The 26,180-nt window shown below is 44.8% G+C and overlaps 2 protein-coding genes across 9 annotated transcripts in view; one reads left to right on the top strand and one right to left on the bottom strand.

Annotated features, from left to right (window-relative positions):
* The first annotated feature begins 204 nt into the window (after window positions 1-204).
* On the top strand, window positions 205-9,789 carry LOC101175543 (NADH-cytochrome b5 reductase 3-like). The gene is made up of 9 exons (XM_023952551.2): window positions 205-611; window positions 863-988; window positions 1,059-1,131; window positions 1,200-1,306; window positions 1,373-1,502; window positions 1,573-1,656; window positions 8,500-8,585; window positions 8,660-8,759; window positions 9,317-9,789. The coding sequence occupies exons 1-9, from the start codon at window positions 591-593 to the stop codon at window positions 9,487-9,489; spliced, it is 900 nt and encodes a 299-aa protein (XP_023808319.1). The 5' UTR covers window positions 205-590; the 3' UTR covers window positions 9,490-9,789.
* Window positions 9,696-26,180, bottom strand: part of LOC101162257 (liprin-beta-1) — a 147,337-nt gene continuing 130,852 nt past the window's right edge. For 4 of the 8 annotated variants that reach the window (XM_020714232.3, XM_078941955.1, XM_078941956.1 and 1 more), the window contains 24 exons: window positions 21,533-21,612; window positions 19,224-19,456; window positions 18,668-18,748; window positions 18,146-18,259; window positions 17,152-17,262; window positions 15,736-15,828; window positions 15,067-15,166; window positions 13,597-13,658; window positions 13,461-13,527; window positions 13,255-13,370; window positions 13,045-13,118; window positions 12,357-12,390; window positions 12,125-12,272; window positions 11,865-11,991; window positions 11,668-11,790; window positions 11,379-11,529; window positions 11,199-11,310; window positions 11,044-11,132; window positions 10,849-10,971; window positions 10,648-10,773; window positions 10,386-10,574; window positions 10,116-10,274; window positions 9,980-10,048; window positions 9,696-9,913 (listed from right to left, as the gene is read on the bottom strand). In XM_020714232.3, the coding sequence (XP_020569891.1) occupies window positions 9,824-9,913; window positions 9,980-10,048; window positions 10,116-10,274; window positions 10,386-10,574; window positions 10,648-10,773; window positions 10,849-10,971; window positions 11,044-11,132; window positions 11,199-11,310; window positions 11,379-11,529; window positions 11,668-11,790; window positions 11,865-11,991; window positions 12,125-12,272; window positions 12,357-12,390; window positions 13,045-13,118; window positions 13,255-13,370; window positions 13,461-13,527; window positions 13,597-13,658; window positions 15,067-15,166; window positions 15,736-15,828; window positions 17,152-17,262; window positions 18,146-18,259; window positions 18,668-18,748; window positions 19,224-19,456; window positions 21,533-21,596 (2,655 nt within the window). In that variant the 5' untranslated portion in view covers window positions 21,597-21,612 and the 3' untranslated portion in view covers window positions 9,696-9,823. The remainder of the gene's footprint in view (window positions 9,914-9,979; window positions 10,049-10,115; window positions 10,275-10,385; window positions 10,575-10,647; window positions 10,774-10,848; window positions 10,972-11,043; window positions 11,133-11,198; window positions 11,311-11,378; window positions 11,530-11,667; window positions 11,791-11,864; window positions 11,992-12,124; window positions 12,273-12,356; window positions 12,391-13,044; window positions 13,119-13,254; window positions 13,371-13,460; window positions 13,528-13,596; window positions 13,659-15,066; window positions 15,167-15,735; window positions 15,829-17,151; window positions 17,263-18,145; window positions 18,260-18,667; window positions 18,749-19,223; window positions 19,457-21,532; window positions 21,613-26,180) is intronic. The other 4 variants (XM_078941957.1, XM_011491266.4, XM_078941958.1 and 1 more) reach the window with 4 other exon arrangements.

The raw sequence follows: 26,180 nt of genomic DNA on the forward strand, positions 1-26,180 counted from the left end.
GGCGTCGTCGACCTCACCAAGATGGCGTCGCGCTCCGCCACCGTCGGCTAGGCTTCTAAAACGGGCGTGTCTCCTCTAGTGATATAAGTCATTGCTCCTGACATGTTCACTTTAACTGAAAAATTGGATTCAATTTAGCGGAAGTGACGTGAATCGGTTCCAAGACGGTACCGGAAGTTTAGAAATTCTGAGTCCTACACAAAAACATTATGCCGATAAAGATAGCTATTTTTGTTAAGTGCTTTTTAGTTTACTTTTTAAATAATATATTTAAGGTTTAAGTTTAAATTCGCCTAATTAAAGAAATGTTGAATAATATCGTGCTTAGCCTTTATTTGTTAGGAACATCCCTTTTATTTTAACGTAATATTATTATTATTATTTTTACTTCAAGGTTATTTTTTGTTTGTTTTCGGTTATTGAAAGTTTAAAATAGAAACCAATGTTTGTGGTGACAGTAGTTTAAATATTCATTTTATTTTGCAAGTCTTTTGACCGGAGTTGGACCGGAAGCTGGGCAGTCCTGACCGACAGCCCCCCGTCAGTTCACGGTAACTCCTCCGTCCTCTAACAGCGCAAACGGACTCAAAATGCTCTCCTACATCTTCGGCGTGAGTATCCCTCATTTAAAGCGGTTTAAGTCGTGTTTTTCCTCGGCTTGCGCATGCGCGCTCCCCCATGCTAATGCGGTCGCTCGTGCTGTTTTCCTGAGCAAAATTGTGAGGGCCTGTCTGTCTACAGGAAGGAGTGACGCATTTCTCCCAAACAAACACAAACCATTTAGGGAAACCGCGCCCGCCGTTCTCCCTCATGCAGCTGCTAACGCTAACTGATGAGTCATTCCTCCGTTTTCATGACTCAGCTCATCCGAGGCGGCCTGGACAGCGTCATCAACCTCATCTTCAGACTCTTCTTCTCCAAGAGGAGACCCGCCATCACCTTGGAGGACCCCAACATCAAATACGCGCTGCGCCTCATAGATAAGGAGGTGCGTTGGAATGAGTCTTTGAACGCAGCTGGTGCGTTCAGGGGCTCCTTTGAAACTGTTTGTTCTGCAGATCGTGAGTCACGACACCAGGAGGTTCCGTTTTGCGCTGCCCTCCCCGGAGCACGTCCTGGGCCTCCCTGTAGGTGGGTATGACCTCCGACCTCCAGGCGGCCGGAGCTGCAGCTTCACTCACGAGCGCTCTCCCCTGCAGGACAGCACATCTACCTGTCTGCAAAGATCGACGGGAAGCTGGTGGTCCGGCCGTACACCCCCGTGTCCAGCGACGACGACAAAGGTTCAGTCGACCTGGTGGTGAAGGTGAGGAGCCCAACAGTCCTGCTTTTCACCGACGTCCCCGCTTTTGACACGCCTCTGTGTCTGCAGGTTTACTTCAAAGGCATCAACCCAAAGTTTCCGGAAGGAGGGAAGATGAGTCAGTACCTGGAGAGCCTCAAGATCAACGACACCATCGACTTCAGAGGCCCCAGCGGGCTCCTGGTCTACAGGGGCAGAGGTGAGCGGCACGACGAAGACGCCGCGCCCCACGGTGAGGCTGTTGTTGAGCTCTGCTCGCTCCTTTTCAGGGGTTTTTGACGTCCAGCCGGAAAAAAAGTCCCCGGCCGTGAAGAAGACGGCCAAACATGTGGGCATGATCGCTGGAGGAACAGGTGAGGAACGGCGTTCTGCGGGTCCCAGGATGTTCTGCAGGGCCCAGTTCTCCAGTCATGTGCTAAACTCACTGAAGGTCACTAAACTCATAAAGTTTAAGTAAATGGAGGAACAAAAATGGACAAGATTTTTAAATAAGAAAATAATAAAAGAAGTTTGGGAACCCCCCCCCCCCTCTCTGTTAATAGCTTGTGCTATCTTAGATGACCCCACCCACATTGACGTGTTCCCCCTACCATGACAAAGGTGGATAAAGGTGACGAGTATTTCATGTAATCCATGGACACCAGTGAAGATCACAAATCATTGAAGAAAAAAGGTTCAGAGCACTGTCCAGTGGGTCTAGATGACCCAACCCCCAACGTTACAGTGCCTAGGATAGTACAAGGGTTACAAGTCCACATTCTGTAGCCTCTGATTAGATCATTGGTGCTCAAACCTCCTTCCTCTGCAAACAAAAACACCTCAAACTGCTCCCATCTGGAACTCCAGCCTCCAATCATGATATATTATAGTCTGTGACTGTATACGAGAACTGGACTGAGGGACATCCAGAGAAAATCACTTCCTTCACATTTCAACCAAATAAATTCCATTCACTCGCCATTTTTTCGCAATACAACTGTTGCCATGTTGGAACCAGAAACAGTCAGTGGGCAGCGATTTGTCCGAGTCGACGTATCTATGGCAACCACTCCAATCAGGATTGAACTTGTTGAAAAGGCACACCCCTTTTTACTGAATGCGGGATTGGGAGTCTGTCAAACGTTTTAAGCGTTGGACCGCCTACTTTTATAGGGACATCTGATTGGTCAGTTTATAATTTGAAATACAGAAAAAAAATAGGATTATCAAGAACTTGTTAAAAAAGATTTCAAATCAAGGATGATTATTCTGACCAATTCCTATTGAGTAGCAGCTGTTTATTTCTTTATTGAAGTCTATGGGGATTTTGGCCTCTTGGAGCCAGCGGGTACTTCCTGTTTGGAACGGCAGGGGGGAGGAGTCACCATTCCAGTTCTCATGTGTCCATAGGTGCACCTCAGGGCTCTGTCCTGGGGTTTTTCTTTTTAAGCAATCCTTTAGGCCAGGGGTGCTCACACTTTTTTGGCATGTGAGCTACTTTTGAATCGACAATGTCTTGAAGATCTACCTATAAAATATATATATATATATATATATAAAAAATACTATTAGTAAATGTTAGTTATGTTTATTAGTAACATTATTGTTTATGTACTGATGATTAAAAACTACACAGTAAGATTACACAAATATACTTTTGTATTAACAGATGAGGCGTTTTATTACAAAGACAGAAAGCAGCAACCATCGTATGTCATGCTCTGCTGTAAACCGTGCAATGGGGGGAGCATCATGGCATTTCAAAGGCGCTGATGGTTCCGTACGAAGCCCGTTCCTCGGACGCTTCCTTATGAGCTCGCATTTATCAGGCGAGAACTGCAGAGCTGATAGCAGGAGGAGACACGCGAGGCGGCTTCAATAAACACTCCGCTTGAGCGGAGCCGTCTTCTGCCGGGAACTTGACGTGACGCGGGGCAGAGAGCAACTCTCTTATGACAGAGAGTTCGCGCTCAGTGTTTTTAAACTCACGTCTGCAGCGACGTATGCATCAGAGGATGTCCGATTGGCCGTTCTGCATGTCAATCAAGTCCCGTACTTCTCGTGAGGATTTTGATTGGCTGGTGGATTTTTAAGAAGTACTATTTTTTTATCTTCTCTGTCCCGCGATCTACCTTCTTGTCCTTGAAGATCGACCGGTACGTAATGAGCACCCCTGCTTTAGGCAAACCCCCACACACACTGTCCTTTTCTCCACCAGCACACAGACACATCATTGCACCAGAAGCGTGTTGCCTACTTTCCAGAAGGTCCTATAACCCTTGTGCTACCCTAGGCAGTTTAACATTGGGAGTTGGGTCATCTAGACCCACTAGACAGTGCTCTGAACCTTTTTTCTTCAATGATTTGTGATCTTCACTGGTGTCCATGGATTACATGAACTCTTTCCACCTTTATCCACCTTTATCATGGTAGGAAGAACACGTCAATGTAAGGGGGGGTCATCTAAGATAGCACAAGGGTTAATGTCTAAAGCAGGGGCGTCAAACTCATTTTGGTTCGGGGGCCACATTCGACCCGTCTGATCTCAAGTGGGCCGGACTAGTAGCGTAAAGGCAAAATAAAGCTTTATTCTTGTTTTTTTTACCCAATTGGAAAACGTGCCTCAACCAACATGGTAGCCTTATCATTTCTTATTACACATTCATTCACAGAGGCCAATGGATCTTAAATAAAATTAATTTCACTTTAAAAATTTTGGTTTATTCAATTTTATACAGACTGAATATTTTAAATCTGACACTGAAGTAATACTGATAATAAATTCTAGAGGCGCTACAGAAAAAAAATGAAACATCTTCCTAAAATGTAAATGTCCAAACGGTGACAAAATTAGCCTAAATTAAACTTGCAAACATTTGTCAACATAAGAGTTTGGAGTTAACCTCCTTTCTCTCCTAAAACTTCCCCAGACCGTCAATATCAGGATTCAAATCCTGTGCAGAAACACATTTTACTGTCAAGTGAAAAAAACACAATGAAATGTCCATTATTATTATCATTCATTATTATAAGAATCTTTTCCTGGTTGCTGCCTGAATTTTGTGGCAACACCTGCCTTCTTCCTGACCTTTGATAGAGCGCCATCAGTGACCAAAATTACTTCATGTGACCAGTTCACTCCCACATCGTCCAGCACAGTAACTAGAGAGCTGACTATGTCATCAGTTGTTGTTGTGTCCATCAACTCAAGAAACTCCACTGTGACGGTCCATTCATTACCTTTAATAAATATGCACAGCTGTACATATCTGTGATGTTGGTGCTTTCATCAATAGTGACTGAAAATACAATAAATGCCTGGATTCCTTCATATGGCTGCCCATGTTTCCTCAGAGATGTTGGATCTGATCGTAATTCTTGACAGACTCATGTATAATGTTGACTGCTTTTTGGGAACAAGACTTCTGCAGCCCTTCAGCATTTTTCAATAAGTTCACCTTCAGAAAATGGATTGGATGTTTGCTCCAACTTGTTTGCAATAAGGTAGCTAGCTGTCACTGCTCCATCACTGACGTCACGGCTGCAGTAAATCCAGATGGTTATTTATCGGTCCAGCTAATAGTTGCTAAATCTTTTTTTTTCTTTACTGCAAATGGTGAAACTTTTCTTTGTGGAGAGTCTCATAGTGGGGCTGAATGTTATATTCTTGGAGAACCTGTTGATGAAATACCAAGCATGCAGGTTTGCATTCAGCTCCGTGAAGACATAAAACGCTTTCCATTTTTCCTGGAAAGCTCAGGACTTCACTTCAACCTTTTTTTTTTTTTTGACAACATTTTGGTCATTAGGTTGTCACTACTGATCATCCTTCAGTGATGAAGCTCACAGGGAACCAAACTACTGCCTACCCAGACACAGAGCTGTTAGGTTTCGTTTATGGCACATGCAGAGTTTTGTTGTTTCACCTGTAAAGATTTTCTTTTGCTCCCCCTAGTGGCGGAATTGCGCATTTTGGTTATATCTTTAAAAAATCATAACTCGCCACAGGAATGGACTAGAAACTTGCTTTCTTTTTTAAACATCCTTATGATTTTTACTCTTCATGTGTGGGCCGGACTAAACCACATGGCGGGCCGGATACGGCCCGCGGGCCTTATGTTTGACACCCCTGGTCTAAAGCTTTAAACCCTGGTTTTCTCTCTGTTGTGCTTTCATCACACCTGGCTATCAAGGTGTGAATCATTCGCTGCAGTTCCCCCAGAAGAACAGCAGACCAGCAGCAGACTGTAGGCTAAAGAACATTAAGCGAGATAAAAAAGAGTTTGGTTTTAGGGCAGGGCTAACAAAATACCAATTTTTGCCTCAAGTTTTGACATTTTTGATTGTAGAACAATTTAAATCTTTTGGCAGATTAATTTAAAACGGGTATTTGAACTGTTTTTATATTGGACTTCTTCGTTTTTTGTTTTTTTTCTTCACTTTCTTGACCATATTGTTCTTTTTGTGTTTTTTAATAACTTGATTGATTTTTTTTTGAATGTCTGGTTTCACCTTACACTAAAAAAGAACTTGTATTTTGCATTTTAGAGGCGGAGTCACTTTAAACGCTGTTTCCGACATACGACAAAGTTTCATTGTCATAAATAAATGCTTAGAATTTCTTTCATTTGTTGCATTTTGTCAAAGGACCTGAAGAAAACGTCAGATCTAAATGGATAAATAATCTTTTACTTTGGTTAAACAGAAACGTGAGACAGAAAAACAGATTCATTCAGTAAAAACTGGAAATAAATGAGTAAATGATCTGGGGGGTATTCCAGAGAGCATGTTTAAACTAGCTGGACTTTAATCCTGAACTCTGGCTGAAATCCGCCTGAACTTGCTTACTCTGGGTATGTCGGTTCCAAAAGACTGGATATGAGTTAGCGTAATTAGTTAGTGTAGTTAGCGTAGAAAAAAAGAGAGCGCCATACTTCAGTGAGTGCGACGGAGTCAGAGATTTTAATGACAGCGTATGAAGATTATAAAAAAAGTAATACGGCTGCATCATCCCAAAAAGAGTTTCTGCTTAGAGAAAAAGAACGGACAAAGTAAACGCACAAGTTTCTATCACACGCTTCACCAAAGCCTCCATCCAACTGTGATCCACTTTCGGGATTTGAACCAACGCTCTTTTAAGGAAAAAAAAAACACTTCTGGTGAAGCAGCAGCAACTGGTGACGTGAGGTCGTCACAGTTGTAAAGGTCACCTGTCAATCAAACTTCAGCTTCAAGGTTCCACTGATGGAGATGAAAGGAACCAGAGCTGCTGCTATGGAGACAGTAGAGCAAGAAGGTGCTGGTTCAAATCCCAGAAAACACCAGATGGAGGAAAAATGGTGATCGACAAAGTGCTGCCTGATGTCCAGAATAGTGCGATGGAAGTGACTTGATCTCCAAAGCGGAGAAGCGCTGGTTCAATTCCCCATCTTTGTTTATGTTGTTGGTTTTTGCCGCTTCTGGACCGTCTTCAGCTCAAAGGAACAAAGCAACACAGTTCTGGTGTAGACAGATTAGCACAGTGGGAGTGTTTCTGTCCTTGAAGCGGGAGAGTGCAGGTTCAAGTCCCAGTCAGGGACGTTGAGGTGTTCAGTCGCCTCACAATTCAAGCTGCGGCTAGGAGGAGTCAGGACGGCAGGGAAGGGGGCTTCATCTTTGCCCCCCCCACCCCGAGGAAGGAGGACCAGGAGAAGAGGATCCCAGAAGAAGATGTGCATTATAGATAGGTTCAGAATGCAGCTTGGATGTGTGGAGGGTCTGAGCACAGTAGATGCAGTACAGGTAAACACTGAGGATGTGGGGGGAGGGACGACAAAAAGGGCGTCGTCCCGTAAGGAGTTTTAAGACTTTTGTTTAAGTTTTTTAAGTTTTCTTTAAGTTTTAAAATTGTTTAAGTTTTATTATAAAACAACATAGTGTAGGAAGCTACAAGCACCAACTTTGAAAGATTTAATGTTGAAAGTACCAGTACCATAAAACTTGTACTTGTTGCTGTCTTCCTAGGATGAAGAAACCTCCCGCCAAGTAAATAATACAGTCTAGTTGGTTTAGCCTCCTTTAGGTTTTAATTTTCTAGGTACCTGTCTCACTACCGAGTTAGCGTAGCTGTAGAATCAACCTTTATCATCTATCTTACAGCACGGACAGTCGTTGATCTCCATGATTGTCAACCAGACTAAAGATGAAGCTACCCCCTTCCCCAGCATCCCTGACTCTTCCTCACCACAAGCATGAATTGTGATGCAACTAGCTGGGACTTGAACCTGCGCTCTCCTGCTTCAAGGACAGAGACACTCCCACTGTGCTAATCTGTCTACAGCAGAACTGTGTCGCTTTGTTCCTTTGAGCTGAACACGGTCCACATGTTTCAAAAATCAACACAGACTATGACATCTACTTCCTAAAGACCCTTATTCTAACTGGGAATTGAACCAGCACATTCTCACTGGAAGCACAGAGACACTGCCACCACACTACTCTATCTGCATCAGAGCAGGGATTCTGGTCCATGAAGGATCTTCACGCAGAGTCAGCTTTTATAGAGACGGTTTGTCAAAATGAGCACTATTAAAAACACCACACAGGTCCAAAAAATTTTTTCTTTATCAGTTTTTAAACTAATTTGGATTTATTACAACATGATGACAGTTGTTTTACTTACCGGTACATCCTTTTATTCGTTTGTAACGTCATACAAAACAAAGTCAAAGAGATTTCATCATTACGCAGAACATTCTTCTAATGCTTTATTTCTGCTTTAGCTATAAAAAATGCTTTTATAAACTTACTTTGTAAAAATTTCAAAACATTAAAGGCACGACAAAATGTCGAAAGATTTGATCAATTTAGTGTTTATCCATCTTCAGAACCAACTGAATCCTTTTCAGGGCCACATGGTTGCTGGAGCCTATCTCAGCTGCTCTTGGGCAAAGGCAGGATACGACACGAAAGAAAAAAAATCCCTTTTGTGTATTCGTGTTCATGTTGATGCTAAATTTGGGTTATTTTGGAGCCAACGAATTCACATTCATTTTTGATGCATATTTATATGCATTAAGGGATGAATGCATTGTTTTTGAAAAGTTGGATGAACAAAACACAAATAACTCACCATCCACAAAATCCTTGGCTTCACTATAATTCACAACCTTTGTCCTTCCTGTTTCTATTCTTTGGTCAGAAAAATCCTGTTAACGTCTGCGTGTTTCTGCTTTTAGGAATCACTCCGATGCTGCAGATCATCACAGCCATCATGAAGGATCCCCAGGACCCAACGGTGTGTCACCTGCTGTTTGCAAACCAGGTGAGACCGTCCACCGTTTTCCAGCGGGCGGTTTGGCTTTAAGATCCTGAACCAACGTTTGCTTCCATATTCAGACGGAGAAGGACATCCTGCTGCGACCGGAGCTGGAGGAGATTCAGGTCAAGCATCCGGACCGCTTCAGGCTGTGGTTCACCGTGGACAGAGCGCCTTTGGGTGAGTCTGAGAGGAAAACAAACCTGCAGCTCCAGCAGGACCAGAAAAACACGGATTTCAAATTAAATAGGCCAGTTCTTCATCTATTCTTTTTTTTATTAAACATTTACAGTGTTCCCTCGTTTGTCACAGGGAAACGTTCCATAAGTGAAAGAGCTCTAGATGTTTTAAGGCTGTAAAACTGATTTCTAGTGCCCTAGAAATCTGTACATATAAACCACAATGCATTGAACAATTTGTGGGGGAAAAAAAAGTATTTTCATTTTACAATCAGAACAGTGTGTAAAACATTTGTTTTTATATTAAATCTGACGTCATTAACCATTGTGCTATCCTAGCCACTTTATGATTGGGTTACAAACAATAAAACAGTGAGCGTGGAGTCCGAGTGGCGTCTAGATGACTCCACTCCCAGTGCTGAAGTGCCATGGATAGCACAAGGGTTAAGCAGAGGTGGAAGCACAGGTTTCCTGACAGTTTAATGTGGAATGTGTTTGTTGTGCTGCTGTTCCTCGTGTCACCAGCAGGTGTCAGCACTGAACTGTCTTGTGTTTCAGACTGGGAGTACAGTCAGGGCTTCATCGATGAAGACATGGTCCGGGAGCGTCTGCCCCCTCCCGGCGAGGACACCCTCATCTTGATGTGCGGCCCCCCTCCCATGATCCAGTTTGCCTGCAACCCAAACCTGGACAAAGTGGGTCACTCCGAGAGCCGCAGGTTCACCTTCTGAAGACGTTCTTGTTTGCTCCAAAGCGCTACGTTAGTTGGAATTGCACTGTTTGTTTTTTGCCATGGTGTTCAAAGAGGAAGCTGGAAGGACCAACGAGGGGAGATTTAAGCTCGAGTGCCTTAAACACAGCAAAGCTTTCGTACCTTTAAAGCCGTTTGTATGAATGCTTCACTGCTGATTTGCAAACATTAAAGCCAAACCGCTGCTCCGTGTTGTCTGAGGAACATTTTAATATCATCAAATCAATGTATTTGGTATAAACATCCCAAAATAAAAAGGTTTATTTTCCCGTACCACAAATTTCACACTTTAAATCACAGAATAAAATATCTGCTCATGTCTCTGGGTCCTGTGCTCCGGGTTTGTCGCCCTCTGGTGGACAGACTGGGATCTCCTGCAGGAACTCCTCGTCCTTCAGCATGATCTGAAACAGACGGCTTCATGAGGTGACAGGAGCGCGTGGAGTCGGGCTCAAAGGTCGGTTTCTCACCGTCAGGTTGTTGATTCCTTCAGAGAACGCTCCGATCTGCCGGACCGTTCCCTCAGAGTCCTCCATCTGCTGGGAAACGGAAAAGCTCAGACGTCTCCGTGACGAAGCCTTTGGATCGCTCAGGTGTTTTCCGTACCTGCTCCAGCTGCTGTAGATCGTCCTCGTAGATCCGGATGCTCCTCTGGAAGCTGCTGCTCTTCGGCATCTCCACGTTCATGGGGCAAACGTACTCCTCGCCGTCGTCGTGACGTTTCTTTCTCAAAGTGCCAAAACCTCCGAAGGACAGCCGCCTCGGCTGCAGACATGCATTTTATCTTAAAGATGAAACTGAAGTTTCCCACTCCTAAAATGAGCAGGCTTTTATTTTGAAAGTTTTGTAGCATAATAATAATAATAGCTAGTTTACCTTCACTTTGGCCGTGGCCGTCAGGACCTGGTAGTCCGGGTTCTCCAGACACTCCTGTTTGAGCCGCTGCGCCTCGGCGCCGACCAGCAGGTGGAAGTGCGTGGCCAGGTGGCGCCGCAGCAGCGTTTTTCCCGGAGGGATGTTGAGCAGGAGGGCGAGCGCCTCCACGTTGAAGCGAGGCTCCAGCACCTTGGAGGCAGACAGACATGGAGGTCAGCTGTGGTTCTCCAGCTCACCGCTGCGGGTCAGGCCTCTTCCTCACCATCAGCCCCCCGTGGACGCCGCTCCCCCTCAGGTTGGGGGCGTATTCTGCCAGGTCCACGGAGCGCAGCCACTCCATCACTCTGTGGTTGGTCCACTGGGAGATCTCAGCTGGAGTGACGTTGCTCTGCAGACACGGAGCACAGGAGGTGAGACCTGAGGGGCGTGGTCGAGTCCAGTCAGAGGCTCAGGGGAGTCAAACCTCGTCTGAAGGTCTTCTCCTCAGACAGCCGGGGTCGTAGAGGTTCAGACGGAGGACCTGGATGGCTCTCTTGATGCTCAGGTGATGAAGGACACTCCCCACTTTCAGGGACAGCAGGTCCTCCTGAGAACAAACCCCACCGTGTGGTCAAACAGGAGGAGGCGGCTTCAGTGCGTCTCCTCCTAAGGAGCTCACCACTGTCATGAAGTGGAGCATGCGGCCGTCCACTCGCGCCTCCTCGAAGCCGCTCTTGTACTGCGGGAGCCCGATGTCATCCAGCCACCCTGAGAACAACCACCATCAGTGAGGAGGTCAAAGGTGAACGAGATGGAGGAGGTGCCGACACTCACTGGTCACCCAGTTGTGGTCCAGTTTGCCCTTCAGGTCCTCCTCGCCGGACACGAGCGCCTGCAGGGCGAGCTGCAGCTTCTTCCTGTGGAGAGGCTGCTTCACGCCGAGATCCTGAGGGGCAACACGACGGAGCGTCACCTCCTGAGAGCTCTGAGGAGGTGCTCAGCCTCCCCTCCTACCTTCTCCAGCTCGTGCTGCGACGCCTGCAGCAGCGTTTGTCCGGATTTGATCCAGTTCTGGCCCTGAGCCACATACAGGCCCAGGCCCTGCTCCTGGAGCCACGCGCAGACCTCCTCCTTACTCCAGCGGGAGAAAGGAGCCTCTGCAGAGCTGAGGAGAACCACAGGCTGTTTCAACAGAGGAACTCAAACATTCCTCATCAAGGAGATGAAGAGGATTACGATTCTAGGATGGAATTCAAAACCTCATGAGAGGTTCTGTCTCCTCGGGACTTCATCATCTCCTTACTTGTGTTTCGGTTCACGTGACCAGCCCAGTCGGGGGCCGGCGGTGGCTCTGACTCCGCCCCTCCGGAACAAGCCTCCGTCTCCTTCGTCAGAGTTGAAGGAGGTGGAGTGACTCCTCCTTAACCTGCAGAAGATCGCAGCCCTACATGAGCCGTTCCTGTCCCTCCACCGCAGGCGACACGCCCAACGAGTTCTTACCTGCCGAAAAACCTCCGGAAGCCTCTGGACTTCTTCTTGTTTTCTGGAGGTGACGGCGGGGGGGCATCGCGGGACCCCTGAGGAGGAACTCCAGCCAGGTCCAGGTGCTCCGTGCCTTTATGCCCCGCTGTGAACATCCAACTCTTCCTCAGTAAAGGATATCCATTCAGTTCAATGAAAGCAATCTAATGATCTTTGTAGGAGCCGTGAAACTCCGCCCACGACCTCCTCCCTCCACATTTGGAGAAGCTCAATCTCACCGAGGTTGGGGTCGCTGGCCGCCTGCTTTCCCCCTCGCAGCTTGAAGAAGCCGCGGCCGAACGAGGCGCGCGCCCTCCTGCTGCCGAAGCTGTCGGCGGTGTGCGCTTTGGCAGACGGAGGAGATCCAGGTCCTGCTTTAGCTCCAGTCTGTAAACACAGCAGACCGGAAAGGTGTAGTAACAGCCTTACACCACAAGGTGTCAGGGTAGAGCCAATACTTGGTGACCTCACCTCCTCGCTGAGCGCCTTCTTTCCATCCGCTGAGCTGAAGAAGCAAGACAAGACAGGAAATCAAAACGTTCAGGGAATAAACCATAAATTAAAGACCAACTCTGATGAAAATGGTGTTTTTCACTTGTTCTTGGAGCATTTTTCTGATGAAGGGCTTATTTAAGGAAAATTAAGCTCAAAATTACATTTCTTTAACTAAATCGTTCTGAATCAGGAGCAGATTTTAAAAAATTGCAGTTTGAAAAAGGTCGTATATGTGACGAAGAAAATACTGCTCCAGTTTGGCATATGGCGAGCAATATCGGATAGCTCTGATATTGCTCGTTGGGTTGAGGGTTTATGGGGCTGTAAGCTAGCGGGAGAGAGTGTAAACACATGGGTGGCCAGAAGTGGGGGGGTTGGTGTTGCTCCGCGCCAACAGCCCCACCCACAACTCAGAGGCAAATTTGTAATAAACTGCAGAGACTATGACAGTTTTTGGGATTCTGGCTAAAATTCTGGGAATGCTTTGAAAGTAGATCAAAAGATGATCAGTGTTGGTCCACAAGGACCCTCATGTTGACTCCTCTGGTCTTCATGGGTCCTTTTTGTTTCTTTAAAGTCAACATCTTCCTGTCTGCGGTGAAGCTCATAGGAGGACCGATTTCATCTTCGTCTCAGCGGAGTTTCCTCTCTCATCAGTCTGTACCTTTGAGCTGCTTTCATCCGCCGTTCTCTGTCCAGCTCCTTCATCTCCGACAGCACAGCGATGCACGGCGTGGACTGAGACGACAGCAGAGACCTCGTTAGCTCAGACCTTTTTCGTGAAGCATATGATCAACCTCACAAAAACCCGAGCAGAAGCTCTTTTTTCTACAGGAAGTCTGGGCTTCATCCTGTGGTTGGGAGGTTTGTTTACCTCAGCGGAGATCCTTCCTGCCTCCTCCTGCTCCACGCTGACCTGATTCACCTCCATGGACACAGAAACGGAGGAGTCGTCCTGGATGTCCTCGTAGTCGTGGTCCCTCTGCTTCTCTGGAGGACAGAAAGCAGACATGAAATCTCCTGACAAACAGTAACTTCTATGCTGAGATAACAGTATTTTGGGGAGTTTGATCTTCTAACCATTGAGCGGTTCCTGTGCGTTCTTGCATTTGGCGAGCGACTCCTCCAGCTCCTGGATCCGTCTTTCCTGTGAACAAACACTCAGACTTCAAGCTGCTGATCTGGTCAGAGCAGCTGCTCTCACGCCGTTCTTTACCTTCTCGTCGTTGTCCGACGTCAGCGCCTGCAGCGCCCTCCTCACCCTCAACATCTCAGCATCTGGGAAGAAAAGAATAAAGTTGAGCTCCAGGAGCCGCTGGGATGAATGACGCCTCTGGGACGGGATGAGCCGTCTGCAGGGCCCCCCACAAAACTCCACTCATTCATCGCCGAGGCATCTGAGGAGCGTTGCACAACTGGAACCCTGCAAAGCTCTGCGTAATCGAAAACAAAGCCTCATGAGATCTTAATTATGTGACGAGAGCAGAACCATCACAAAGTCTGAGCTGCTCTGAGATCTTTTCCAACATTTCAACAACCAAACATCGGATTTCTGCTGAAAAAGTCTTCAGCTCCTGTGACTGAAAAACGTCTTCAAAGATGTCATTATCTCATTAAAAAAATCAATTTAGGCCAAAAATGAAAAGTTCTTGTTCAGGCTGGACAAACAAAAAAGTGGCGTTGTATGACACGCCCCTCGGTCAGAGCTGTGCGGAACAAAATCATGGAGGAAAAAAAAAACAAAAACACATTTTCAACATGGCGGCTTTTCTGTTGGTTTTATCTCCATAGCAACCATTTTATTTTTTGGTTGCCTGGGGGTGACGAACAGGTCGATATCATTTTTAGATGAATCGACAGAAGTACATTTTTGGATTTCCATGGCAAAGGAGGATTTTGTTACAACCACGACCGCATTTCTAATATGTTCATATCGTTTATTGTTTCGTTCCGGCATGAGCCAAGGATTCCTATTTTACAACAGTGCTGTGAAAATGTGCGAACAACAGGGATATGTTTCCAAGCTCGCCACGCTAACGCCGTTCAAAACCCACAAATTTTAAAATCAACATTTCAATGATGCTCGAGGAGGTGATGGATCAAAATCCCTCAGAGGAGTTTAACTTATTAAATATTCAAGATGGTGGCCTCTTCCTGAGGTCAAAGGTCAACCAAACTTCAGATGTGGTTGTAGACCTTGCCTGAATTTCATGAAAAAGAAAAACACTTTTTTTCCCCCTCAAATTGGGCAAAAATGTGAAAATCCTAAAGTTTTACACTTTGCCAGAAAATGGCTGCCATGCTGTAGATCCTGTGGCCATCCCATAATATTTTCAAAACTTCCTTTGGATTCTGACATGTGTTTTTTGTTTTTCTGAGTGAATTTAAAAAAATATATTTTTGAACCCAAAGGAGATTTTGACCCCTTTAATATTTTTCGATGGTTCCTCCTGCTGGTTCCACTTGGCGGGGGGGTGCAGGGTGCCATTTTGCTCAAAGGCGCTTAGTAAGAAAGAGGAATTAAAAAAAAACAATCTGGATCTTGCGGTCCAGGACTGCTGCAGGACGCAACAACCAGCTGGAACTGAGGAGTCTCCTCCCCCTGCTGCTGGGGGCGGGGCAAGAATGGAAAACATCCACAAAAAGGACAAAAGAGCTGCATGGCTGATGCTGAAATGCCTCCCACCTCTTTCTCCCCCCTCGCTGGTCACGCCCGCCTCCCCCTCCAGTCTCCTCAGCTCCTCCTCTTGCTCCTCCAGCCGCTTCTGCAGAAGCTGCAGCTCCTCCTGAAGTCAGAAGGCTGAGGGTGAAGCTGCTCAGCAGGTATCAGAACATCTGTAATCCCCCCCCCCCCCCCCCCCTACTGATATTTACACAGAACATTTCATGTCCAGGGCGAACCCCACCTTCCCCCAACAGCAGCTGGGATAGGCTCCAGCAACCCTGTGAGCCCAACAGCTGTTGGATGGATGGATTTAAACTCTGGGTTTCTTCAGCTTTTTTAGTTTCTAATCATCAGTCTGCTCTTTCAAAAACACATCCTTGTTTGATCAGGACCCTAAAAAGACCTCCTGATCCTCAAACACCTACGAACATTTGAAGCCTTTTGCTGTAACAGTCGCTGTCTAAAAACACACACATTTGGGTTCATCTATACAAATGTGGGACGATAGAAAAGAATTTACCACTACAAAGTATTTTTCTCACATAATTCTGAAAATATTGACATTTCTGATGAATTTTGTTGTTCTGGGGGGTTTAAATGGTAAAATATGAAAATGTGAATGTAAAAGACCAGGAGTTGGCATTTCAGAGGCTCACTTCGAGCTCATTTAGTCATTTCTTCCAGACTCACGCTGGTGTTTTTGAGCTTCCTCTCACTCTGCAGTCTTTCATTCTCCACGTCCGTCAGCCTGAAGCGCAGGTCCGTCACTTCCTGGTACAAACCCTGGGGAGGGAAGACACCTGGGATTAAGGTGAGTCACCACCGACCAACTTCAAAAGACGGCCAAAGACCACACCCACCCTGGAAACAATCTGCCCCCACCCCTGTCCTTTGTATATAAGAACTGGACTGAGTGACTCCTCCCCTATGGCGTTTCAAACAGGAAGTACCCGCTGGCTCCAAGAAGACAACAGCTTCAACAGCTGTTGGTCAGCTGGAAATGTAAATCAATGAATTGATTTACATTTCCTTAATCTGAGGCAAATTGTTAATCAAATCGGCTTATTCCATTATAAAATCGACTCTGGAAGATAACATTTATATAGAGGCATGGTAGATTCATTTGAAGTGACGTCACAGCACAGATGTGATGACAGCAAAAACCCATCTAGCCATCATTCCAGTCCAACGTGTGGAAACACTTTGACCGGACGGAACGTTGCTACAATGTTCACTTTGGATTATTTTCATTGTGGAGAAACAACAGTCAGGGCAAAATTGAAGAACGAAAATGATCCAAACTTACTGAGTGGTCCTTTAATTTCCAGAACAGAAGCTCCTTTCAAAATAAAATGAACCAGTCTCCTCATAATTTAATGTGGAATGAGTATTTAAATCCCTATCAGACTGATGGCTGACTAGACTTTTACATTAAATTATGAACCTATTTCCAGAAGAAGCTCCAGATCACAAATTGGAAGCAGCTAACCAGACGATGAGGAGTCATGAGACACATTTACATGAAGTAAGTGGATTATTTTATTATTTTTAAGTGTGTTTTCTGGTTTGGAGCGTTTGATGGGAGTCATCTGATGATCTTCTGCCCAACGGTAAACACGTTCATTTTTACACTTTGTCATCAAAATCTCTGCATTGAAGGATGTTATAAAAAATCCTTTTCTGATCAGAATGTTCTTGTGGGAAAAAGATTTGTTTTCTATCTGCATCCAGTAAGTTTAATGAAGGAAGCAGAGCTGGAGGTGGACTTCAGGAGTCTGTCTGAGGCCGTCAAACACAAATCCTACGGTAAGTCCGTCTCCTTTTGTGCTTTTAGAGTCTGGAAACTCCACTAAGTCGCTGCTTGTGGAAAAAATAGTGTGGAAACTCCAAACTCCAGTGGAGACGGGAGGTTTGGGTGGGTGGGGGTCTTCTGGCAGGAAACAGCTGCTGGGGCAAACAAACGGTCTGTAACCCTGAGAGGAGCTCAGCCTGCGGCGCGTGACGGATCCGAGTCCTGCAGCCGACTGAGACAGACCTGTGGGAACGCAGTCGCACACAACGCAGGTGCAGCCGGACCGTCTGCTCCGTCTGGGAGGGGGGGTTTACCTCACTGCCTCTGTGGTCCCTCTCCAAAGAGGTCAGCTTCAGCTTCAGGCTGGAGACCTCCGTCATGAGCTCCAGCTTCTGGGTCTCCAGGGTGGTTCGGTTCAGCAGCTCCTGCAGAGAAGCACATTAATGGAAGTTACAGTTCACGCTGCGTTCACAGCAGGCTCGGAAACGCGCGTTAAAGCAACCATTTTAATTGTTTAAAAAGTCTATGTAAACGCGCTTATTGAGCACAAGTCTGTTTCCAGGCGCTGAAGGCTAAACCAGCTGATCTTTGATCAATCAGGGACTCTGATTTGGTAGTGACGCATGAGCAGCGTCCTTCTCAGAACATGGAAGTACCAACAGGAGAAATAAACCGTTGTGGTTTGAGCCTGGCTGGAATTACGAATGTCTCTCGTGTATCAGAATGGAGCTGTGAAAGAAAAAGCCTGGATTTGCACCGCTTTGACATTTTAAATTAAGCCTTTTCCAGTACATGCGCTAGCATCAGGTAGGCAGTGTGAACCCCCACTGCACCACGTTTATTTTCTATTTTATTGTTATATTTGTTCCTTCACACGTCATTCTAACATCTCATCTCACCTGAGGATTCCTCTGCAAGTACTATGTGTGAAAACACCAAAATCTCTATTTTAGAGCCATTTTTCCATTTAATAGCGCGCTCCGATTTTCACAGACGAGCGCATGCTGCGAGTTCTTTTCAGTACAATATTGCATGATTTTTTACTCCTTTTTTATTATTAGTTTTTCTGTTTTACAGTGTATTGTGTTCTGCGTCCTGATTGACTGTAGACCACTGTCAATCAATCAATCTCCTCAGTAACTCTATAACCCTGATCAGATCTTTTTTTTCATTCATACATTATTTTATATGAAGGTTTGAGAGAAAAGTGTAAAAAATGTTCATGTCTGCCTGAAAAACGTGGATGAAGTGTCTCGTGTGGAGATCACTACACAACATCCACTACTTTGTGGTGGAGGGTTTTTGTACCTGTTGGAGAAGCTGCTCGGCAGCATCCAGCTTCTCCCGGTGTTGATCCAGGCTGTTGTCCAAATCCCGGATCTTCTCCCCCTGAACCTCCACCTGATCCGTTAGAACGCTAACCTGCAGAACCACCATAGTCGAGATCTGAAAGCTTTTCTTTAGAGGGATTTATGGATAAATACATGACTGAACGTTTAAACAATGTTCTACACCTGGAAAGATTCAAAAGTTTGTTTCAAAAAAGGTTTTTGTCATGAATTAAACTTTAAATTCGAAATGCTTCTGCTGCTTTTTCCTTCGTTCATTTTTTGCTCAAACCTCAGAAGATTTAACTACTTTTTTTAAGTTTAAATAAAAAAAACAAGAACAAAGATGATATCTAAAGGAAATTGGATAACCTACTGCTTTAATAAACAAAGCAACAATAGCTTGTTAGTTCTTCTCTACACCTCCTCGTCATCTTGAAGGAGCTCATCAGAATCCTCCTGAAATGTTTCCTGAAGAACAAGAAGACATTTGCTCTCAAACCTGAAGAATGAGACACTCTTTGTCGCTCTCCAGGCGTGACAGGCGCTCCTGGTAAACGGCATCTGAGCTGTGGACGTTCGACTGAAACGACAAAACCATGAAAGCTGCATGCAGCTGCTTTTCAGGAGGAACGCCTTCGAGCGTCAGTCTGTCCGTCATCACAACGAAGACGAGAAAAAACGATTCAACAGAAACCTGGACTCAAATGTTGACACCGTCTCCTTAGTTTTGAGAAATTTTTTATGTTCTGATGCAAACAGTTCTACTTATCCTCTAAAGACAGTGGTGTCAGATTGAAACAGAAGACAGTTGATCAAATCAATTTGAAATATTAATTATCAAAATCTTTCTTCTTTTTTAAATTCTTGTATTTTCAGGCTTCAATTTTTTATTCCATCGACTACAATCAATCAATCAAATGGATCCAGTAGTTTAGCAGTGATCAAAGTGACACAATCATCGGGTTTATATTCTCTTACAGTCTGAAAACTCAAACATTTCAGTGAAAACTCCCAGTCAGAGCTGGAAAAACAGATGAGTTTTTTATCTGACGGACCTTTACGGCCATGATCGACTCCTTCACCGTCCGGCCCTGCAGCCACTCTGCCAGCCCCTCTGCAGTCGAGTCAGAGATCTGGCAGCGCAGGTTGTCCTTCTCCTCGTTGTCCATCAGCTCCAGCGCCGCTCGCAGGTCCTCCAGTAAATGCAGAACCCGAAGACCGCCCAGGAACGGCGACGTGGGCGACTGGCAGTCGAACAGTCCGTTGGAGTAGTCGATGGCCTTGGAGCCTGAGGAGACGTTTCAGATTCTCAGGAGATGTGCGATCGCAAAGCAAGAATCCAAGAATCCAAGACTGGATTGAAAAGTTGATTCACAAACTGAATGTCGGCTGTGGTTTAAAGTTTTTATCAATCAGGTGCCACATACATTTCATTTGTGGGTAAAGAGGAAACCTAAACTAGAAAAAATAGATTCTGTTTTGTTATGAAAAAAACAGCATTACAAAAACTATTCACACAGACAGACATGAGTGTTTAATATTCATAGGATTTTTCTGTGAAGGACAGCAGTCAATTCTGCTTGTGTAAGTATAGTTATAGCAGGCAGCAGTGGATGCAGTTTATTTGTCTCAAAAATAGGGTTTTATTCAGGTGGCTTTACTTAATAGAAGTGAACATTACTAAAATCCGGAAGTGTGTCTACTGGCCAGGAGTCTGCTGAAAAAAATGTATGTGGACATGTCTCTTGCGTTCCAGAACCCGATAAAGGAGAGTTTTTCCAGCTGCATATAGCCATGGTGTTACCACTGGCGAGGAGGGAGGGGCTTCTTTTGCCTTTTCTATCGTGTACTAGTGCATGTCCGCCAACTACAGTTGGAAGAAGCTTGGCGCAAAATGTTGAAGCAAATCTTGCTCCGGGTTTTTTCTTTCACTGCTCTATTCCGATAAATTGGTGTCATCCAATTCCAGCTGGGCACAAAGTACTATCATTAGTTTCTCCTCCATGGTCAAATCTCAAACAGTTGTCAAGTCCCTGATTGGTCAAAGTTGGACCTGCTTTAACTTTCAGTGGCTGCTCATTTTGTACATGGAGCCCTGAAAACGGTCTTTAAAGACTGCGCAGCTACGCGTGAACATGGGAATTTAGAACACGGAAGCCCAAAAGGCCCGTTTGCGCACGTTTACAAAGTCTTTTCATTGGAAGAGGGCACTTGAACGTGTTGCAGGGGGCGACGTGAACGTAGCCGTACAGCCGCATCCAAACCGTTTACATTTATTGTGAAAATCCTTAAATAGTAAATTCCCTGTTCCCATTTTCTGCATTAGCCTTTAAAATGTTGAACTGCTGTCACAAGTCTCAATAACAAGCTGCTCTGTTGTCTTAAGAGGTGGTTGTCCCAGTGTTCTAACATGCTAGGATGATTATCTGTTAGATCAATACTGTTAAACAGTCTTTTTTCACATTACTCACACATTTTGGAACCTCCATGATTACTTGATCTCTGATTAGACAAAAAGGGGGGAGTGCTCTCTTTAGATTTTTATTACTCTGAGGATTACACATGTTTAAGTGGCTTTAGTAGCTACTCTTTATTTCACAACCTTTCTGGCCTGAAACTATGGAAATATGACCCTTACTGTCCACCATAGCAAAGATTTCAAATGAGACTCGCTCATGTGTTTTTATGAACGTCTCATCAAACTGACACAGACTGTGTATGCAAACATATAGCCTTCATTAAATGTAAACAGGGCTTGGTAAAGTGCTTTTATCGTTGCTGGTGTGAATTTCAGTCTCCTCCATTGCATCTGTCCTAAAAGTCACAATAAACATGTAACTCAATATGACAGACAAAGCGTCCCAACAGCAGCCAGGGGGCCGGGCTTCATGATGGCTGCGGCTTCTGCGGAAATGTGGAGGAAAACAGCGAGGGGGAGGGCAGCAAGGGTCATGTGATCCTCTGCCTCGTTCTTATTGGAAAAGGTCAGAGCTATAATTACACGCAGGGCTGGAAAAGTGGGAACTAACGTGGAAGTCTGGTTTGCTCGTCCTGCAGATGCACATGCATGCAGAGTGCAGTTTTAAACTTTTTTTCATCAATGGAAACTTTTATCTTTCCTGCAGCAAAAGCAGGAGGAGGCAGTGATTTAGCAGCTGCAGCTTTTCCTTTAGAACCTTTGTTTATCCAAAAAGAGAACAGGGAAGTGTGAGAGGGAGAGGGGTTGACAAAATGCCTCACGGCCCACGGGACGTAGAACTCCCAGCATGCAGCTTAAAGCCTCCCAGATGTGGCCAGACCCCATTGTTTGCTATGCCCACTTAACCGCCAGCTGTCCTTGCAGGTCGAGTGTTCATGTCATTACCTGCTATGATCCCATCCATTTGCTCCAAGGCCGCTGCCAACATCTCGCTGGCGTCAGACATCATCTCGCACGCCACAACTCTGAAAGAGGAGAGGACATTTCCAAGACGTTCAAATGCAAATGTTACTAAACTCCCAGCATTCACATGCTTTGTTTTTTACGATGACCTTTTAGTATGTTTGCAATGCAACAGAAATGTAAATGATACAATTGACTTTATGCAAGAACTGGACTTAGTGACCCCTCCCCCGTGGCGTCACAAACAGGAAGTACCTGCTGGTTCCAAGAAGCCAAAATCCCATAGACGTCTACAGATAAATAAACAGCTGTTCCTCAGTCATTCTGTTGGTCAGAATAACCATCCTTGATCTGATATCCTTTTTAAAATCTTCTTGACAATCATCTTTTTTTCCAAGTTATATTTATGTCTGATTTCAGTTATTAAAGTTACAAACTGACCAATCAGATGCCTCAATAAAAGTAGGTGGTCTTCCTTTGAACGTTCAAAACGTGTGACAAATTTCGAGAAGCCTTCTTTCAAGGGGTAGGTGTGTGGACTTCCAACAAGCTCAATCCTGATTGGTGAGAGTGGTTGCTATAGAAAGGTTGACTCAGACCGGCTGGAACCAATCACTGCTTAGTGATGATATCTAAGAAATGTGTGACTGATAGACAGTCGATGGTCTGTCTCGTATCAAATCCTGTTCATGTGACTAAGGCTTCAAACTCTTTGGCAGTTTTCAAAAAAAATAATGTTCAAAAGTGAAACTGTAACATAATTATAAACTGGTAAAATTACATAATGATCAAATTATATAATATAATTTTTAATTAGAAGAACTTTAATTTCTTTCCCATTTTCCCTGACTTTTTTCTTTTTGTTTTTTTGGACAAGTGTCTGAATGGAGCAGGCGAGAGTGGTTGCCATAGAAACATGAAGTCAGACAGGCTTGGACCATTGCTGACTTGCATCATCTTCTGGCTCCAACACGGCGATGTACATATCGTGAATATAACGGCGACTAAATTAACGTCATTTGGTTGGAGCGGAAGGTAAACCCTTTCTGAGGGTGACGTCACACTCAGTCCAGAACTATGCTCCAAAAAAACCACGACAGGTGAAATCCGTTAAGTAGGAGGACGGGAGTTTAAGGTTGTAAAACTTTATACACTTATCAGACATTTATGTTTCTTTCTCCGTAAAACACTCTCAAAGTTCAAATCTCGCTAAATCCCCTCTGTACAGGAGACACGGCACAGGTGAGACTGGTTGACAAGGTCAACAGCCAATCAGAACGTAGAACACAAAAAGCATGAAAAATGGCACTGAAACACTGCGACACTGCAAAAGGTGATGTCTAAGGACGGAACACTGTACACTCAATGAACACGAGTGATTGAATGAGTGTTCCGGAGCGAACGGTTCAAACCCCAGCTGCTTAAGTCATTACAGCTACAACTTTAAATTTCAATTTGGTCGTGTAAACACTTCTTGGGCACTTAAAGCGTAAAACCACAACAGCAATTCCAGTTCTACAAAGAGCCAGAAGTTGTCAGCTGACACAATAATCTGCAAACGCTGACCGCCTCCATCAGGTCTGTCATACGGAGGTTCAGAGGAAGGGTCTCCCCAGGAAGGAGCTGCTGCTTCCGAGCACACAGACAAAAATGAGCCTCAATCCTGAAAAAATATTTTTAAAAAGAGAACCGCTCTCCGGCAAAGACCTTTACTGCATTAGGATTAAATGAAGTTTAGCTCAACATTGAGCCTCACTAACGTTTTTTAAACAATAAATACAGTAAATGGAATAATCCCTAATGGTTCAGGGGACGGCATTACCCAGTGCCTGTGGTTTGTGGCCCCCCGCAGTCACGGACACACTCCTGTCTGGGATAACGGTACGATTCTCTGCTGGGAACGTCAGACGTCCATAACAAAGCTGGACAGTCTCCCAGTGACGGCGGCTCCAAACACTTATCACATGTCTCTGTGTGACTCTACTGTCCAGTTATCACTTCAAACTAAATGTGATTTGGAAAAACAGGCTATAGACACAGCATGAGGAGGGCCAACCGCTCTACACAGAGGCCCTGCTTGTTCTGGCTCGGGGGGGGGGGGGGGGGGGTTACTACAGGCTCTGCTTCATTTCCTCCCACTCTCAGGTCATCGTGTCACACCCAGTGGGGTAAAAAAATGGGCACTTAGAGAGGAATTAAACCAGTGACCTCAATATGGAAGCTTAGATTTGTTGGTAAAACAAGGAGTGCTTTAAGGATTTTTTTTTTTCAAAATAAGAGCGCACAACAAGGAAGAAATCCGAATCAGACCATTTAATGCCCCGCTGCACTAAAGGACTGTTTGACGACAAAACCATACAATTGGCTAATTCAACCTTCAAGTCAGTGCAGATAAAGGTCTCTCTGGCCTGTTTTCCTCCACAGATTTTTCCGTGATCTGCTGGGAAACTCTTTTTCTTTTTCAGGGTGAAAGTGTTATTATAACAGCTGCTCCATTCAGCACAGCAGGAAAACCTTCAGCTTGTCCCTTCTGGAATAAAAACGCCTTTTAAATAGACAACCTAAATATTATTTTAGCCGTCTGAATGTGGGAGGAAAATCCTGACGAGTTACACTAAAGTATTTTTCATTCAACCCCCATCTGACAAGTTTCAATGAACTAAAAGAGCAGATAAGAAGATGTCAACTTTTGTTTTTTCAGCCTCCAAGAGGCGGACCACATGTTGTGCTTTTCATGGCATAAGCAAATAATCCTATGTGGATTATGATGCCGTGGATCGTTACTCAATGATCAATGATTTTCAGATGGAACCACCATTCTTACTTTTTAATATATGTCTGTTATACGTACTGGGATCCTCATTACAGCCCTACTCCTGACCGCTCAGGCCTTACTTGACCCATGCGGATGTTGCAGGTTGTTGGATTGTCGCTGAGGGTCGCAAAGAGGAGCAGCCACATCTTAAAAGGGATCGCAGTTTCCCCGACGGCTGTACGGTCACTTTAATAGACATCGTGAAAATGGAACGTACTATTGTCGTGCATGTGGTAAGTGAATTGTGAAGTATTTGTAAGGTTAACCAGATCTTTAGATACACCACATTAAAACCCATATTTGCTTTTTTTTCTCACCGTCAAACATGAAACTAAAGTAAACTTTCTGGCTGATGTCTTCAGAAGTTGCTTCAATATTTCCACTTCCTGTTCTTTCCTCATGACGCCATCTATTTTGTGAAGTCCACCAGTCCCTCCAGCAGCAAAACGACCCCACAACATGATGCTACCACCCCCATGTTTTACAGTTGGGGTGGTTTTCCAATGACCCCCCCCCCCCCCTTTTTTTCCTCCAAACACAACAATGGTCATTGTCACCAAACAGTTTAGTTTTAGTTTCGTCAGACCACAGGACATGTCTCCAAAAATTAAAGTCTTAATCCTTGTGTGAATTAGCAAACTTGAATCTGGCTTTTCCATGTTTTTTTTGGAGTAATGGCTTCTTCCTGGCAGAGTAGCCTTTCAGCCTACGTCTGTACAGCACTCGTTTCACTGGTGATAACCACACAGTCTTACCATCTTACCATGTCGGACATCTCTGGGACACCGAGTCTGACTACTTCCTGAGCGATTGCTGGACGTTAATGTTTATACTTGCGCACAATAGTCTGAACTGATGAACGCGGCACCTTTGGGCAACTGCACCCAAGGAAGAACCAGACTTGTGCAAATCCACAATGGTCTTCCTAATATCTCGACTGATTTCTTTTGACTGTCCAATGATGTTTTACAAACAAGCAAGAGTCTTTCAAATGTAACTCCACAGGTGTGTTTTCTAATGTACTCTAATGCCAAGTGAACAAGTGTCTGTGAAGTAATTATGACGGATGAGAGTCTCAGTGACCCACAGCGAGAGGAGGAGAGAGCGTTACGCACTACAAACATTCCTGAGCAGCCCAACACTTCAGAAAACCAGACTCCACTGCCTGGTACAAACATCACCGCCGACCTTTGTGACCTTCCTCCCTCGAAAAAATACCCAAAGGACTGCGTCAAGAGTTTGAGCAGATCGTAACGCAAGGAGGACGTAAGGAGGGGGGGCCGACCATCCTCTGCTGCATTGAAAACAATAAATGGGACTAAAAAAAAAAAAAGAGCAGAGAACTGATCTTGCTGACGTGAAGCTTGAAATATCTTATCTGTCAGACATTAGAGCTTCATTGTTGTTGACTGTTTGTTTTAACTCAGCCACATACGCTGCATCCTGCCTCTGTAAAAACACTGCAGGCTTTCCTCCCTTGATGAAACTACGAAAGCAAAACAGATGATTTTCTGGGAAAAACTTTGAAACAAAGATTATTAGCTCTAATGAGTTTCAAGCTTTCTCTCCAACTTTTCTTAAAAATGCAGAACATCATAAAATATGTAAACTCCTATCCAGTTTCCTCTGCACAGCTGCTCAAACGTACAGCATGAATTGGTGGATTGTCTGATTCAAGTGGTCACAAATCAAACTGACAGCTTTCCTCCAACGCCGCACATTAAACACAAACCTTCAAACCACAGCAGGCGCCCTAATAATTCAGAAGGACCGAACCTTCGGCAGCCAACTCTCAAACTTGACAAAAACATAAAT

Source organism: Oryzias latipes, chromosome 23, assembly GCF_053564925.1.
Source record: "Oryzias latipes strain Hd-rR chromosome 23, Olatipes_Hd-rR_3.1".
NCBI classification, from domain to species: Eukaryota; Metazoa; Chordata; class Actinopteri; order Beloniformes; family Adrianichthyidae; genus Oryzias; species Oryzias latipes.